Here is an 18,458-nt window from a genome sequence, read left to right as displayed (position 1 = left end):
TCAATTCTCTATCCTTTTTTGAATTCTTCCTATTCCTGTGTGTCATGTTGAATCTAGGTGTGATACACCTTATTATTGAAAAGAAAATCATAGAGAAAATTCAAATTATGAGAATGCTTCAAAATAGCATTAAAATAATTTGATTTCATTTCAGCTTGTTGAGTAAATGAACCAATTTTGCTGCAGTTCCAACTTTTTGACACTTTTTTGACTTAGGCAAAACACCTCATGTCATATGTCAGAAATCAGTGTATTTTAAATGCCATGTCTGTGTTAAATTCTATAGTTATAATTCATTCAGAGATGACACAATACCTGGAATACATACATAAGAAATGTTTTGTTCACATCATTTTTATTTTTGGATATGCAAAAAGTGAAAGGAAATATTTTTATTTCCACTTGGTTAGTTTTCCTCTTTTATTAATGCTTGAGCTTGGAAGCTAAAACAGATGTGATGCAGAGGGTTGTTGAAAAATCCTTCTTTTCTTGTATGACTTTTCCATTTATTTTCAGGTATTTCACAGAAAGCTTTTTAGTGAATTATTCACTCTTCCTTATAATAGATTGAATTGTTTTCCTTATTAAAATTCTTTAAATGTAGTTATATATATATAGTTTTTCTTTCTTTTTCTTCTAGCAATGGTTGTTTTGAGCAACCTGGAACCAAATACAACTTATGAAATCAGGGTTGCAGCTGTCAACGGAAAGGGGCAAGGAGACTACAGTAAAACAGAAATTTTCCAAACACTACCAGTCCGTAAGTAATCATTACTATTCTGTTCTCTGTTGCCGTTCTCTCTGTTTGTAAATTTAACCGGTTTTAAAATGCAGGGAAATGTTTCACCCCCTTCAGAAAGTGAATTATGTCTTTATTGAAGTAGTTTCTGAAGATGGTGACATCTCAGATTTATAAAAGTAGCCTTGCTTAAGAGCAAGACAAAAATAGAAGGTGTACTAGAACATACGATACAGTTAAGTTGCTCTCAGGAAACTGTCTCCACTATGAAGGTTTCCTTCTTACTCATATCCGATTAACTGGATGGTAGTGTTCAGATTATATTTTGTGAGAAAATAAAAAAGTATCTGTGTAACATGTATGATATTCTGTTCTTGTGAGGAAATACGACTATTGCCTTTAAACCACAAATTATATAGGCCCTAAGTGTGAGAAAAAGAACCAATCATTAATCCATTACAACAGTGACTATAGAAGAATGACTGTGGTAGCCTTGTTCTGACAGCTATCCTACTTTGACACGTTCTCAATCAATGTGTTTACGTGAAATGAAGAAAGAATTGAAATGACTTACATTTCCTTTATGTTGAATAAATTATTTAAAATAAAAGAAAACTTAATGAGTGTAACTGAACAAATATTGTTATAAAACCTACTCATGGTCCTATAATATATAGGTGTTAGGCCAGCGAAATTGATCACAATAATTTATATTACCTTATTTGTGATGAGTAATTCTCTGTTACCATAAAATATGTTCGGAGTTTCCTTTGCTCCATTCCCAATGCTAGTGTCTTTTTTTTTGTCCCTCATTCTGTTTGCACCAGTATAACTCAAAATAGATACTGATTCATAATCTTACCTCCAGTCTAGTCTTCTAACCCATCTTCCAAAATGATTCTTAAAAACCTTTTAAGAAATTTCAAGAGACCTATCCCTTTTCTGCTAAAAATTTTCAATTGCACCACCCTTTAGCTTCCCACCGTCCTTTCAGACCCACCTTTGCCTGCCTGATATGTTTTTATTAATAAGAATTTATAAAATAAATTTACATTAAGAAAATAAATAGGTTTTAATACTATTACAAATAAGAGGAATAAATTTTGATATTTATAGGGTCCAGTAGTGTTTTAAAAACATTTTCAAATCAATATAAAGGATATATTTGGTCCTAAAGTTTCACAATTTGGGCATGATGCTTCTATATTTATGAAAATTGCTCTTTATTGGCTAAGAAAAATGGGAATGTGAGGTTATATCACGTCATAGAGCAAATATCAAATGGTAAATCCAGGATAGCATTATATATTTTGATCATGTGACTATGTTCTTTTGATTAAAATGCAGTTTCTCCAGGTATCTGAAATGTGCGCATATGAAGAACTCTTGTATTGTGTATCTAGGTGAACCCAGTCCTCCATCCATACATGGACAGCCCAGCAGTGGCAAGAGCTTTAAACTCAGCATCACCAAACAGGATGATGGAGGGGCCCCTATTTTGGAATACATAGTGAAATATAGAAGTGTAAGTACCTTCTTTATTATAATTTTGTACAAGGTTTTCTTTTTTTTTTTTTTTTTTTGGCCGGGGCTAGGTTTGAACCCACCACCTCCGGCATATGGGACCGGCGCCCTACTCCTTGAGCCACAGGCGCCGCCCCAAGGTTTTCTTAAATTACATTAAGAATTCTACAGAACTTATAGAAAGAGCAAACTACAATGATAAATGGTAATTTTATATTCCTGAAATCCATCATTATAAATTATGAATTTTTTTGTTAGATCTAAGCATAGATCATCAACATAATCACGTTTTTCATTTTGTTATTTCTATGTGTGAAATTGGACTTGTCAACTTTTCAGAAATGAAATTCTGTTTTCCCAACAAATTCCTCAACCTGTTTGATTTTAGTAACTTTGGACTAAGTCTTCGTATCAATCATACTTAGTTCTGGTAGAATTATTAGCAAAATCACACCACAGCATAAATTACTTCATCAAATAATTGAATTCATTCATTCTTAACATTTAACAAAGAATGGCCCCATTGCATTTGATTAAGAGAAGGTGGTTTTCTTCACGCTTATTCAGCCCTACTTCAGACAATGTGGAGATGCAAAGGTTGTTTTTGTTTGCTTTTTGACAAGTGTTGAGGGGTGAGAGAGGTCAGCTGGTTGCAGACTGATGAGGAAAATGTCCTATGGACTGTGCCTCTTTGCTTTTAGCGAAAATGATGCTAAAGGTCACTGAAAATGATTTTTCCAAAAATTTTTCATGTGATAGAGTACTTCTGTCTACTGTAGAATATGTTAAAATGAAACATAATTTTAAATTAAAGTTTGTAAAATTTATTCACTAATGTTTATGTGTTCCTATGATATAGCATTAATTTTATGTTTATGTTGATTAAATATTTATTAGTTCTATATAAATTAAATATACTTTAGCAGATAGCATTTTAAATAATTGTTCCTTAGTAGAATGTGGATTAATTTTCAATATTACACAAATCCATAATTTTCTATAATATTGCTACTTATAAATTCAAACATTTAAGATTTGAAGGATAATGAAAAAGGAAATTTAGGGTGGTGGCTGTGGCTCAAAGGAGTAGGGCACCGGCCCCATATGCTGGAGGGCTGGAGGTGGCAGGTTCAAACCCAGCCCCTGCCAAAAAAAAAAAAAAGGAAATTCAATTTTGAAGAGTATGTTTGAATAATTAATTTTAGACATCAATTCAAATTTTAAATTTATGATTAATAGTCCCTTCACAACTTAACTTGGTCTCAGGTTTCCTGCTGCAATGATGAGTAGCTGTGTTTGTCTCAGATGCTCTGCCAGGGAGACTTTATACCTCTACCTAAAGACAGCTCTGAAGGCTCATTGGTCTCTTGGTGAATGTAACAGTGTATTGCTACTCAAGCCAGGTCTCCTGGGTATTCTTCTTCACCCAACTGGAAAATCTATGGAAAAGAGATAGGAGAGAGTCTCTCTATCCAGGAGAACCAAATTCATTAATTTGCCCGGAGAAGTGGCCCTCCATGCAGATTGTATTCCACAATTGTATCCAGAAGGATTTATGGTATAATATATAAGAGGATAGTAAAAGTTTGTAAATAATTCTAATAAAATCCCATATTGATCAGTAAAATGTGAATAACTAATTCTGGCAATGTGTCTAATATATTTATATGTTTATAATTTTTACTTAAAACTAAAAGCTATACTTGACTAGTCCATTCTGAAGTGTTGATATTAGAAATAACAGTTCAACTTGACTTATTTATTTCAATTGACAGCAAATATTTATTATTTCCTATTACATCTTTTTTTTATCTCTTTAATTAGTGGCTTTTATTGACAAACATGTATATATACATATTAGGAATGTTGTGAATCTTTTCAACTGCATTTCTATTTCCAGTTATATAAAGGTAATGTTTTTAAACTAGTAAGAACATTGCTATCCACAGCATAACTCTTCCATAATTATTTAATAAATATTAAATAAATAGCAATATAAATTTACTCAAAAACCTATTAATATCTTATTTCCTGGAAGTGGTCAGTATATATTTTACATATACTTAACTCAAAATCAATATAGACTGTTTATTTGTTAAAATGTTAAATGTACTTTTAGACTGCAGATAAAACAAAACATAACTAAAGGGTATTAACACAAGATTTTTTTTCACATTGAATACATTTATGTATTAGACAATGTGGGATTAGGGTAGAATCTCAGCATTAAATTAGGAATCCAAATTGTTTCTCTGTATGGTCTTTCATTCTAAGCTTGCTTTTATCCCCGTAGATCATTTTGTGTTCATAAGAAGGTGGCTTCACATCCATACCCAGAATATGAAGAGAATCAAAATAACAAAAGGAACTAGTTATTTCAGCTAAATCTATCTTCTTTTAAACAGTAAATACAGGAAATCCTTTTGTAAAAACTTACCAAAGTTAAAATTATTTCTTATTAGATAGAAATATATCTAATGACCTTGAGTAAAATTGGTTAACATGAAGATTCGTTAGCCAAACAATGTCTGATACAAATTGTTGATGTGATTATTTTATTATCATAGTGACTGTTATTAGTTATGTATATCTTAAAAAAAAACAACATGTACTGACATTTTGGGTGGTGTAACATTGAGCTATTCAGACCTTTACTCTACCACCCACTGTTTTGTATCACTGGATCCTATTCACTAGATTGTCAGTAGTATCCCTAATCATGGTTGAAACCAAAACTATTCCCTCAAGTACAGGGAATAAACTTGTTCATACACAATTACAGTCACAAATTGGAAATAATAATGTTTCAGACATTTGGGGATATATGTAGCATACAAGCTTGGAAAGTTAAATTCATAAACTCATGCTACAAAAAGTGCTACATACCTCCTTGCTGAATATCACTATGGTCGCCTTCAAAATGCTCTCCTTCGGAAGTTATGATGCCAGTATCTCATCAAAGCAATTTTTGAACCCTTTTGTGGAATGCCCATCTGAGCCATTGTCTTACAAAGTTTGACAATTAAGTTCATGAACTTGCCACTGTATGTCGACATTGGTAGCACTGTACAAACAATTCAGTAGTTGGTGTATTAGTGTCTCACAGCTATGTTTGTGTAAGTGTGTGGTGGTGTCCTGCTGATGGCGTTCATTACTGTTGTTGCATGTTTGTGTGTACCATAAGACAGCAGCTCTGATAGCCATTCCAGAAAAAGAGTTCTGAAATTGCTGTGAAGGGTGGACTAGGCGCTGGCATTGGTGCATAGCTTCCCAAGGGGAGTACTTTGAAGGTGACCATAGTGATATTCAGCAATGAGGTATGTAACACTTTTTCTAGGTTGAGTTAGCAAACTCAATTGCCTGATATAATGTTATATATATAATATAAATTACTGTCTTTAAAACCAACTTCTAATTTATTTTTGTATCTTTATATGTGTATTAGAAGTAATCTTTTTTTGAGGAATCATGTATAAAATGCACAAGGGTACATACAAGTAAGGTTTCAAACATGATGAGATTTGTATTGTTGTAGAGACTCAAGTTTGCATAATGGCCCTTAATAAACTTTGCCTTTGCACATAGTTGACAAGGCTTAGATGATATGACTTTGTTTTATATTTAATTTGAATAAGGATAAGTTTTACCTTCAGTAATTTCTATCTTCCTTTTTATTGCCTTTCTCTTTCTCCTACCAATTTAATGGTAGCAGTTTCTTCCCATTCACTCAATGTCCATGTGTGCTGTGTGAATAAAATAGTGTCTTGATCCTTCCTAATCCTATCTCATTCTTTTCTCTTGTCCATTTCTAATTCTCAGCCCTTTCTGACTCTGAAAATACTGGATGACCTATTTTTAATATTACGACAAAAATGATTGTTTTAATTCAAATGTAGCTGTAATTTATTGCTAATAAATTACCAAATCTTACAGCTACTAACAATTTAACAGGGAACATTATCTTATTAGTAGAAACTTAGGCATTTATGACAAGTTTGGTAAAAGTAATGGCTCAATTCCCTCTGTGTTACAAGAAAGACATTGTTCAATCTTGGAGATTGTTTGTATTATAATTAATCAAACATAAAGTGATACTTCTTCACATTTTTTTTGAAGGGCAAACTGAAACTGTAGATGACTCACTGAAGAATGGCAGCAGATAACAGCATGTAAGACTTTACAGTCTAAAGTAGTCAAGACCAAATAGGAATCCGCTTACAGAGTCCATCTACTCCTCAACCACTGTCCCATCTCAATTTGACTGTGCAGATCCTCTGCCTCCAGATACAAAAACCATATTATCACACGTTCTCTTGACTATATCATTTCATGGTGTGCCTTCCACTTGTGTACATTAAAATACTCCACATATATATTTTTTAATCTCCCTTTTCTCCTGTCTCCACTTTCTCCATCCTGTCAACATTCTATTCTGAAGTTACAATTAGAGATTCCATAATTGAATAAAAAGTGAAATAATTACCTCCAAAGGTTCTTGATCATCTGGTTTCTTTGTATGATTCCAAATCATCTATTAGATGATATAGTATCATGTATTCAAACTACATGAATTCCACAGTAAAGTGCAACTTAAAAACTTGAAAAATAGGGCAGCGCCTGTGGCTCAAGGAGTAGGGCACCGATCCCATATGCCAGAGGTGGAGGGTTCAAACCCAGCCCCAGCCAAAAAACAAATTAATTAATTAATTAATTAAATTAAAAAAAACTTGAAAAAAAATTTAGATGTATTTAATGCATTTTTAATTGGATAACATGTATTTAAAAAGTAGATAAGGGAATCTGGAAAATAGGGAACATGCCTAATATTTGATATCTTGATTTTTGTCTTTGGTCTTGTATTTCAACTACACAGGACTATGGATCTTATATTATCAGAACACTATAGACAATGCAATGTATTATTCTTAATGACTGTATTTCTAAAAGATGTAAGAATAAGCAATTTAAGTTTCAGTGAAAAAGGTTAAGACCAGGCATATCATAATATAGAAAGTGGTCATTTTCCTATAGATTATGATTCAGGTAGCACCATTATCCTATGTTATCCCATAAACAGAACAAATGTCTTTGTTCACTCACCCATTAAGAAGACAGAATTATTAGAATGAACTAGAGCAATAAAAATAGTATTAGATATCTCTGTGAAAATGTCATGAAAATTAATGTCTCTAACATTGTGTCTAACAATGTCTCTAACAAGTAATATTAAACTATATATTTGGAAAAAAAACACAAGCATATTAAGTGAATAAAATTTTTGCTAAATGTAGAAAGTTATTTTCAATACAGAATATCTTACATGTATTTTGTACTTGTATCAATATAACTCCATATAATTTAATAGTTTTTTACATTATGAACAGCTATGAGTTTTCATTCTTTTCTCTCTAATTTTATGATAGCTATGGGATCATAATTATCACTTAGTGTTGGCACATTAAATAACTTTCCTGAGCTAAGAAAATTGGTAGCTTAAGATCAATTGTGAAGAAGGTACTTAGGGACTAGTCACAGTGCCAACAGCATACATTTATAAATCTTAATTGACCTTCTTAAGCTATTTAGAGACCAGGAGGTTGTGTACTATCTCAGTTGCAATAAGAAAATAAAATATAATTTTGAAAAGGTCATTAAAATAATAAAAAAATAAAATCGAGCGTTGGTTGATAAAAGAACTTATTTCCCAGTTAATAATATATACATTTGTATATTGAAATTTATTTAAAGCCATTAAATTTTAAGTTTTGAAAGATCCTCAAAAATAACTACGTATTCACATTAAAGAGTATGACTTTTTGGGTAATTTTTCTTTGTCGCAAGTGAAGGAGATGAGTTTTATTCATCTTTGTGTTTATAGCATAAATTAGACGATGTGTTGTCTGAATGAACACATGCAGCAATAAATCAATGAATAAATTAGTCATGTTGTGTAATTATAACTAGTCTTATAAATAGACTAATAAACATGAGAAATAAGGAACATGGAAAAAAACTTACACTACCAAATTTTATGGACGTGAGAACGATGATGAATAGGATTTATTAGGAGGATTCTCACTTAGTATGGGGGATACTAGGAACAAGCTACGCATACCCAGCTGTACAAAAATTTACCAAGCTTCAGGACATGACATAGGATGAATTTGATTTGTTAGATTCAAACCAAAAACTTCTAAATCTTAGATCGTCCCAAATTTCAGTGGAGCATCTTTCTTTTGGTGTGTATGTGTGTGTGTGTGTGTGTGTGTGTGCGTGCGTGCGTGCGTGCATATCATATATGTAAAATGAAAATTATCTAGGCATTTAAATTCTGTAAATAAGATTGCTAAATCACCTCTAACATATTCAGGGCAGCACACTGAGTTTTTCAGAATTCTGGAGCCTATGAGGTCACATCAGTATGAATATTTGACCTAGGCCACCAAGAAAGCCAACCAGGAGTTGCTTTACATACACACTAAATCTTAAATCATAAAACGTGAGTGTCAAAAGGACTTAAAATTCATCTAGTTGATATAATCTCCCTCCTATATTGTCCTCTCATTTTATAATTAATCAGTTTTCATTTTAAATTATGGTGGCAATAGATTCTATGAGAATCCAAAGAGAAAATTAGTGGAACCATCTGCATTCAATAAATAATGACCCCCTATCACTTTGCCTCCAATCTCCTCCCTATATGACAGTAAGTGTTCTCTAAATGCCGATACTCTGCTTCACAATTACTAATATGAAGTGCCCCTAAGTGTCATATGGCCCTGCTTTCTATTTTATAATAAAAAAGGTCGCTTTAGAGAAGCTATACCACACCAAATTACTGCTTTTTCAGTAGATTTCCTTCACCATTTAATTGGCTTATTAATAATAGCCCCATTCAGCAAATCATCTCATTAAGTTACCTAGGGGAATGTTTTGCAACTAGATTATCTTAAATTGTTCTCTAGGCATTTAAATTCTGTAAATTAGACATTCTACAAATGCATAATTGAGATTTTGTTGCCTAGGGGAGTATTTGGTAACACCCACTTTAATTTTTTTCCTATTCCCTAGGAATTGCATTTGGGGAATTTAAATGACTCCTTGTCTAATATTGAATGGGAAATGAAATTGATTTATATTGGGAAAATACTTTAACTTCCTTTAGTTTCTTTCTCTATCAGTCCAAATATTTAAAATGATGGAAAGAGGGGCTTCAACAATTAAGAGTTAAATGAGTCTTAATTCAGAAGAAACTATCCTCATGTCTTGTGCTTTTCACGAAGTCTTGCTTCAAATGCTTAATTAAAAATAAAAGGTATTTTTGAAGGATTACTACTTGAAGAACATGAAGTCTTTCTCTCCTTCTAATAAATAATGTTTGCCCCCCTAGGGTAACTCACATCTGAAATGTTGGCTTATTCTTTTTCTCTTTCCCATGTCTCCACTCAGATCTAAAGTAAAATTCAACGTCTTGGGTTTCCATAAAAATATTCCCACTCACACCAAGCACTACACAAGTGCATAGAATATACTGAATAACTGGAGTGAAGCCAGGGCCATGGGGGCATGCAGCTCCTCTGCCTTGTGAAGCACTCATCTCCATATAACCCTTCAGAATCCCTGCTCCACACACTCTCCTGCTATATGTGTGTGAATAATATGTTAACTTGTGGAGATACGTATGCGTCCATATGTATATTCAGTACATCACCTGTAAAATACATGCTCCTTGTGTTTGCTTGTGTGCATAGATACCTATATCATCTAAAATTACTTGTGTGTTCACTCCTTTCTAACCTTTATTGTTTTGTTCAACATATATGGAACATTTCTGAGGTTATTGGTGATAAGTGAAAATAAATATGATCTAAATATTAAAATAGCTATAAAAATAGCAATATGTAGATCATCTGTCCTAAGGACTTCTTTTAATTTTCTTAGTCATTTAGTGATTCCAGCAACTTAAAACCTCTCTGGCCCAAACTATTTGGTTTTCTCATGGCTCACCAAGGACATTTCGTAACATTTTAAATAATAGTCAGAGGCAGGCCACCTCAGCAAATGCTTCTAGTTTTAAGTTTCAAAAAGCAAGGCAAGTGCCCCTTGCTTAAATGTATTCACTAGGGCTGCTAACATCTTCAGCTTTAAAAGAAACAGCAGAACATGCCAAGCTGTTTGTTTTGAGATGAAAGTCCAAGTTACTAAAATATATTTAAGTAGAAAAGGAGAAGAATAATAATAAGGTATCAAAACTGTAACATATTCTTGCCTACAACTGAAGGACGTTCCATATCTATAGCATTATCAATTTAAGGCAATTAAAACAACTTTTACCATTTCATTTTAGTGAATAAATTATCATTACTATAAACTCAGAAAATGATGTTCTTCTTTAAGTCAGAATAACTGTAAAATTTTGGTTCAACTCCTAGCACTCTGGAAAGCTGAGATGGGTGGATTACTTGAGATCAGGAGTTTGAGGCAAGCCTGAGCAAGAGTGAGATTCAACTCTAAAATTATAGCCCAGCTTTGTGATGGATGCCTGTAGTCCCAGCTACTTGGAAGGCTGAGGCAAGAGTATTGCTTGATCCCAAGAGTTTGAGGTTTCTGGGAACTAGGATGCCATGGCACTCTACTAAGGGCAACAAAATAAGACTCTGTCTTAAATAAACAAATAAAATTTTGGTTCAACATAAAGTAATACTAGGCTTAGTTAGCTATGAGGGTAAAATATATCATTTGGTCTATCTGTTGCTGTAGGCGGGCTATAATTTTTTATACATATACCCTGGGAAAATGAGATTCGATTATGATAGACTTAAGAGACACTATTCCAGAGAGAGTATTTCCTTCCATACAGTTATTATGGAAACAGCTATCTCCTAAAAAATAGCTATTATGTTAAGTGGTTATGATTGCTAAGGCCATGGAATTCACAAGTTACTCAGCGTTCTTCATTGTTCCCTCAAAAAGCTGGCAGAAGCCGCTGATAGCATCATTTTTGTTATAGAGAGCAGGAAGGAAGACAGAAGGTAGCCGCATAGTGGTGGGCGCCTGTAGTCCCATTGCTCGGGAGGCTGAGGCAAGAGAATCATATAAGCCCAAGAGCTGGAGGCTGCTGTGAGCCGTGTGACGCCACGGCACTCTACCGAGGGCAGTACAGTGAGACTCTGTCTCTACAAAAAAAAAAAAGAAGAAGACAGAAGGGTTCAGGAACATGAGCTTATTTAAATAGTTAACACAAGGAAAAGCCAATGATAGCATTGTTTCAAAATATTTAATTCATACAAATATTTCAATTTAATTATTTTCTTAATTGTTGTGTTCATAATGTGGCATTTAATTTTTGATTCATGAGTTACTTCAGATAGTGGACTCCAGATCTATCCAAGTTACAGCAAAAGACATGATTCTGTTCTTTCTTATAGCTCAGTAATACTCCATGGTGTATATTTCTTGAGCTGCTCATCAGTTGATGGACATTCAGGTTGATTCCGTATCTTTGAATTGTGATCATGCAGTGATAAACATACACATGTGAATACATCTTTGATATAGAAGTTTATTTTTTCAAATAAAATTAAATTCAAATGTCATATGCCCAAATATTTTATTTTAGAAAAAGAATCAGATATTTAAGTTTAAGGATGACATTCTTTCCTTTTCCTACACTAGTGACCTATTTCATATGTATAATTTCCCTTGTATGTTGTTTTATTATGAATCATAAAACATAATAGCAAAAAATATGTTCAATGGTAATATAAATCTATAAATAATTGCCAGGCTATGTTTCCAAGACACTTTATCTTCTTTCCACAACAAACTATTAATGACAGTCTCTGGCAATTACTTTAATGACCATATTAGGGTTTTTTCTATATGCAGTGAAACATGCACCACATCTACTAAGAACTAGTTCCTTCTGTTGACCATCCTCCTATGTTGACCAATGTGTTACAGTCGCTTCGGCGTTCAACTTAAAGAGCTTCTACTATATAATATTTCATTTATCTCTTCATGGTTCATTAAAAATTAAATAAAAAGTGTCTAAAGATAAACACATATGAAATTGTAATATATGGGGACGTATTATGAACCACTGAATTGAGAATTAATTATAAAATCGTTACTCTTTGGCTAATATAAACAACATTAAATTTTATGTAGACAAATGTTAGAAATAGGGACGTTCTGACATAGCAGCTTTATTCTCACACATACGAAAACATCTTTTTTAATGTCAATAAAACCACTTCTTTCAATTACAAGATGAATTATTTTTAATCACAGCTTTAGTATATGAATAATTTACAAAGTACATTTTTATCACCTTCTCAGAAAGATAAAGAAGATCAATGGCTGGAGAAAAAAGTGCAGGGAAATAAAGATCATATCATCTTGGAGCATCTACAGTGGACAATGGGATATGAAGTTCAGATTACAGCTGCCAACAGATTGGGATATTCTGAACCAACAGTTTATGAGTTCAGCATGCCACCAAAGCCCAACATTATTAAAGGTAGGCTAAAATATATTTTTTTCTTATGCTGAAAATAAATATACTTTAGTAGACACCACCAATTCTTAATAGCAAAAATAAACTAAAATGTAAATTCTAGGTTCTAGTCATGACTATTGTGACATGTCACACTCAACGTTTCTTAGTGCTCTTGCCGTAGGTTATTGAATCATTTGCAAATATGTGACACCATTGACAGTTGAAATAGCAGTGAAAGAATGAACAGAAGGGAGAGGATAGAAAGTCAGAATGAATTAGGATGATCAACATGAAAAGTTTCCCTTGAAACCTGAAGAAAATTTGGCAAAAAAGGCAACTTCTCTGTCTATCATATGGAAGCTGAGCCTATAGGTGCCTGACCAAGCTAGTTGATTTTGGAAACATAATATTAGTGACAAAGTGAGCTGAAATGGCCACAAATGTAACTCCATAAAAACAATAACTAGAGTCTCAAGGGAGCTCATAATGTGACAGGGTTTTTGGGGTTAGTTTTCACAACACACTGGTGTATGCTACTTTTGGAAGGTAAGAGTGTTACGTGTTAGTATTTTAATTTCATCTTTAATTTCATCAAAGTCTACAGGCAAGATATTAATTCAGATACATACTGTAGAGGCAAGGATGCAAAAATTGATCCTGGTTTATAATCATGTAACTCTGTTAATGAGTTACTGTATGAGTTATATTTTAATATTTATTTTCTATTAGATATTACCACTAAAATTTAAGTTGCATGAAGCCACATACATATGTAACATATGTAGTTTATTACATAACTATTACAGAAATAAAAGAAGAATAAATACTAATACCAAGATAATAATAAGATTTATATAAATCTTATTATAATAAGAGTATGAGTATTGGTCCTTAATACTTTTATAACAGGAAGAGATGTACAACTTCTCAGTTCAGTCATATTATTTAACGCTCTTGTAAATCTCATTTTTAATGATGTGTTTATAATGTACATCAGTTTTTCTTAATTAAAACATTTTTATACAATTAGTCTTTAAAATAAAAGTAATTACTGTTGATTTATAAGGTTTAAAAGTAATTGACATTGTGACTTCCTTTTGCTAATATTAATTAGTTAATGCTAGCAATTATAATTTGAAATTATAAGGTCAAAGCCTCTAGAAATAATAAGGGTATCATATTATGGTGGCATTTTCTTTTTAACTTGAAAAATACTTCTATATTTTTTATCTCATTTTACTCTTAAATATAATTTGATAAGAAAGCGTTACCCTGATTTTATAAATATGATTTTAGGAGATTTAATGATTTGTTCAAGTTCAGAGCTACTTTTAGTGATATTATAAATGTGATGCCCTTACCAGAAGATGCTTCTAAATAAAAAATAATTGAATATACTAACAATTTCATTGCCCCTGTGAATTTGAATATGAACAACCGCCTTTATAATTATAATGTATTTTTGCAGTGATTATACTCCATGGAGATATTAGGAATATGACATAAATATAATTCTTAAACTGAGGCAAAGTCTCCAAAGGAGGATTGCAAGTATAATCCTTCCTTCTAAATCCTTAATTTAGTGGATATGTATTTGGAGGAAATATTTTTATTGAAATAGAAATTAATAACTCTGAAGTAGAAGGAAAATTTTAATAACTTTTTATAAATGAAACAAAAAAATTCAAAAAACAGATATAAAGCAGGTTGAAACATAGGATAACTCCAGAGTCTCTGCCCTTTGAAAGAAATTGTTAATACAAAAACAGAATTTAATAGGTATAGATAAACAGTTAAAAATATTGAAATACCAGAATATATATATAAAGGCATAATGGCAGTCAAGACATACTGTAATTCATAGTGTAAAAACATTATTTTGTTGTTCTTGTTATCATTGTTTTAATTTGAGAAACTTGTGGACTGACAAGTTGTGGTTAAGACCTGGAAAGAAAATGGAAAGAATTTGAATTTATATTCCCAGATTTGCACAAATCATATAATTTGTCTTGGTACTTTTTTCTCATCTATAAAGTCACTTTCTCCTCATCCTGTAATATTAATATCTATTCGTTTATTTATTCCAGAGTTATTGGGGTCTGTCTTTGTAACAGGTAGTTAAAAGAGAACAAAGGATTCATCCGTAAAGTACAAAACTGGTGCTTTTCCCCTAAAACTTCATGATCTAGTAGGGAAGACATTTCAAGAAAAGTCAGAATAATCAATGAATAATACAGATAAGAAAGGTTTCCTCATAAAGGGATTTTCCAGTGGTAATTAGCAGGATTGAACCTTCTAGAGAAAGTATGTTACATGGGGGAAGTCTGGGAGACCAGATAAAGCTTAATAGTTCTATGACTGAGGGTATCATTAGAACACGGACAATCCAAGTGCTTCTAAAAGCCCTACTTTTAAAAGATCTTGAAAGAAGAAATGATTTTAAGCAGAAAAAGATTATATTAATAGATAGGAATTACAAATAAATTATTCTAACTCATCTTAATAAAAGCAAGTGGTGGATGAATAGCAGTGGAAAAAGAAAATAATGACTGAATTCTGGACACATTTTGGATGTAGACTAACTCTGCCTTTGCAATAGACAATATCCCCTCTATAATGAGGATTTTTAGGTTTTTCGTTTGGACAACTTGAGCTTTGCTGATACCATTTCTTAAGGTAAAGAATATTGTAGAAGAGCAAGCAAAATTTGGAGAATAAGGATCAACTACTATAAGTCCAATTTGGTGCTAATAAAATTTGAAATGTCAGATCATTGGTAAGATATGTGAATATACATAGTTGGACAATTACATTTGTAAATTCATCCTAGAAAAAGTTCTGTATACTTCATTGTTGACTATCACTATGGTCACCGTCAAAGCTCTCTCCCCTTGGGAAACAATGTACCAATGTCAGCACCTATTTCACCTTTCCAAGCAATTTTGGAGCTCTTTCCTGGAACGGCAACCGGAGCTGTCGTCATACAAGTTTAGACAATTAAGTTTTTGAACTCATCCTAGAAAAAATGCTTTGAAGCGTTGACTAGGCACTAACATCCATGCATAGCTTCCCGAGGGGAGTACTTCAAAGGTGACCAGAATGATACTCAGCAGTGAGGTATGTAGCACTTTTTTTAGGTGTCATGGCTAAGAAGATAGCCATGATTTGGACACATATGCCATAAGTCTGTCAGTCTTAACAGGTGAATGGTCTTGAGCTTAGGTGAGAATGAAATCCTCTGACTGAATATCCGATTCTAAGGTCTCTGGAAAGGGATTGGTGTCTATGATACTCACCAGTGTTTTCCACCACGTAGGAGTGCTGGCACGGCAGAGATGTTCAGAGAGTATTTCTTGAGTAGCTAAAGGGTAGAAGATTAAGAAGTGATTCCAAACAATTGTAATATTATGTGAGAAGAAGAAATCACAGGTGGTCTACCCTCCCCTACTGAGACTTAGATGTAATAGAACTACTGGAAAAACACCAGAATGTACTGTCTTGAAAATCATATTTCAAGAAGTGTAAAAACTCAAATGATGCTGAGAGATCAACAGATCTGAACCTGCCGATGTGAAGTATTCTTATCACCTGCAGGTTTGTTGAAGAGGTTGGGAGAGAAATTAGGTAGAAATGGGTTTGAGGACTGTACATGAGATTAGGAAATATAAGCTTCATGTTTATTTAATGCTTTAAAATTTATTCTATGAAGATGAACAGAGGGAAAATAACAGTGTCAGAAAGACTTTGATATGAAAAGGCTAGATAGAATAGAGCACTTCGAAATAGATGGAGCACTCATGGAAAAGTCACACATACAGACATACAGACAGAGCTCTCTGAGAAGGTAGGAAATGGTACTCAGCTTTCCAGACTGGACATCTGATATTAAGTCCACACAACTTAGTGGAAGAGGGTAAAACAAAATTTGTTTTATCTGTAAGTATCTCATAAAATAATGGCTAACTTACTATGACTGAATCCTCTTAGTGCTAAGGACTCATGGAAAACCCATATCAAAGACATGACTTTATAGATTAAGATTTATTCAATTAAGATGGAGGCTTCTTGAGGCAATTTAAAGGCTATGATGATAGGGAATTTAAGAGCCTTTAAACCCACAAAATCCTATGGAGTTAATATTATGTATTTGAAAAATAGGAAAAATGTTTTCATTACAACTACTCTCACATGATTTATTGTTCCATTTTTTAAAAAAATATTTAAACTCATAATATTCTGGCAGATTTTAAGTCTTCTTGTTTAAGTTAGAGAGTTTAAAGGTTAATGTTTTGTATGTCATACATTATATACTGTCCAAATAAGTTACTGTATTTTTAAATTAACACGACTATTCAGAAGTTATGGCTGCATTTGTCTTTACAAAATTATTACCAACTTATTTGTTAGACTAGAGGCTGAAAAATTTGCATTTATTTATTTTTCTATAATTTTAATAACTACAATAATACTAAATCACTCTATTAGGTATAATCTAATCTTTAAAAAAAATTGGAAATAAAATTGTTTTGAAAATTATTTCCTATCAGTTCTTTTGGCTTACATGTTTGATATTGTTTTTACTTAACCAAAAAAGACCTTAGTATCCTTCAGTAATTGCTTCGTGTTTCTCTTATTGTTATTCTTAGTTACTATGCCTAATTTTAACATTGACTATCAATATAATTTGATGACAAACAATTCTAATCATGCATTCTTACCATTTGATGGTAATGTAATTCTACTCTCTGCTGATATATAATTCATACATAAAAGGTCTTCTAATTTGATAAGCTAAAAAAGAAATAAAATATTGCTAATAGTTTAATTTGTATTTTCATGGGCTTTTAAATTATACAACTGATCCACTATAGAGAACAATTTATTTTGATTTGTGATGATTTTTACTCTAATTTAATGCAACATGAATATACCCTTTCTTTTTTGGCTAACTCAACAGGAACAGAAAACACAATTGTCGTCTTAAGATTAAATTTATGGTTGCTTTAGGACATAAATTAAGATCTTCTGAAACAGCAATAAAAATGAAGTTCAGTTATCTGGAGAGAATTTCATTTTAAATCTCGAATTTTGAGTCAAATCTAAATATTGACACTACATATACAATAAGATTTTCTTGGTTTAGCATATGAGGGAAAGGAAGGCTATAAATTATATTCATAACCTTCAGTTCTCAAAATTGTTTTATAAGGAGTACAGTGACAAATGTCTAGCGTTTGCCTATGGCCAACTGGGTTAATTCTGTGAGCATCTATTATTGCAAATTTCCATTACATGAGTATGTAATATCACTTATACTTCTTGTTAATTAATTTATTGTTAAAATGTAAATGCTTCCTTTAAATATGTATTCTAGGAAATTGTGATAGAATTACCATTAAATATTGTAGAATATTTTTAGCTCATATTAAATGTAGCACTTTGAATTTACCAGTAGCACAGTGGATTTACTGGTGACTTTTTCCTTACAAGTTGTATTTTCATGTTACAAGTTAAAGATGTTCAAATTTAAGTGATCAATAGCATAAATGCCTGAGTAATGTGAAATAAACATTATTTATGTTGAGCTTCATTTAAGTTACTACATGATAACTAGAAATGTTTTATAAAATATTTTAGCTATTCTTTGTCTTGTAGCAAAGTTATTTTTGTAGTAATCGTTAATGGCTTTGTATA

General features: G+C 32.1%; 1 protein-coding gene across 2 annotated transcripts in view; it reads left to right on the top strand.

Moving 5' to 3' along the window:
- Nucleotides 1-18,458, top strand: part of NCAM2 (neural cell adhesion molecule 2) — a 488,008-nt gene that overhangs the window by 425,885 nt on the left and 43,665 nt on the right. For both annotated transcript variants that reach the window (XM_053565686.1, XM_053565687.1), the window contains exons 13-15: nucleotides 641-760; nucleotides 2,143-2,264; nucleotides 12,605-12,785. In XM_053565686.1, the coding sequence (XP_053421661.1) occupies nucleotides 641-760; nucleotides 2,143-2,264; nucleotides 12,605-12,785 (423 nt within the window). The remainder of the gene's footprint in view (nucleotides 1-640; nucleotides 761-2,142; nucleotides 2,265-12,604; nucleotides 12,786-18,458) is intronic.

The sequence above is a fragment of the Nycticebus coucang genome, chromosome 16, assembly GCF_027406575.1.
Source record: "Nycticebus coucang isolate mNycCou1 chromosome 16, mNycCou1.pri, whole genome shotgun sequence".
Taxonomy (NCBI): Eukaryota; Metazoa; Chordata; class Mammalia; order Primates; family Lorisidae; genus Nycticebus; species Nycticebus coucang.
Note: the sequence above shows the minus strand (reverse complement) of the source record. Positions and strands in the feature narration are given on the sequence as shown.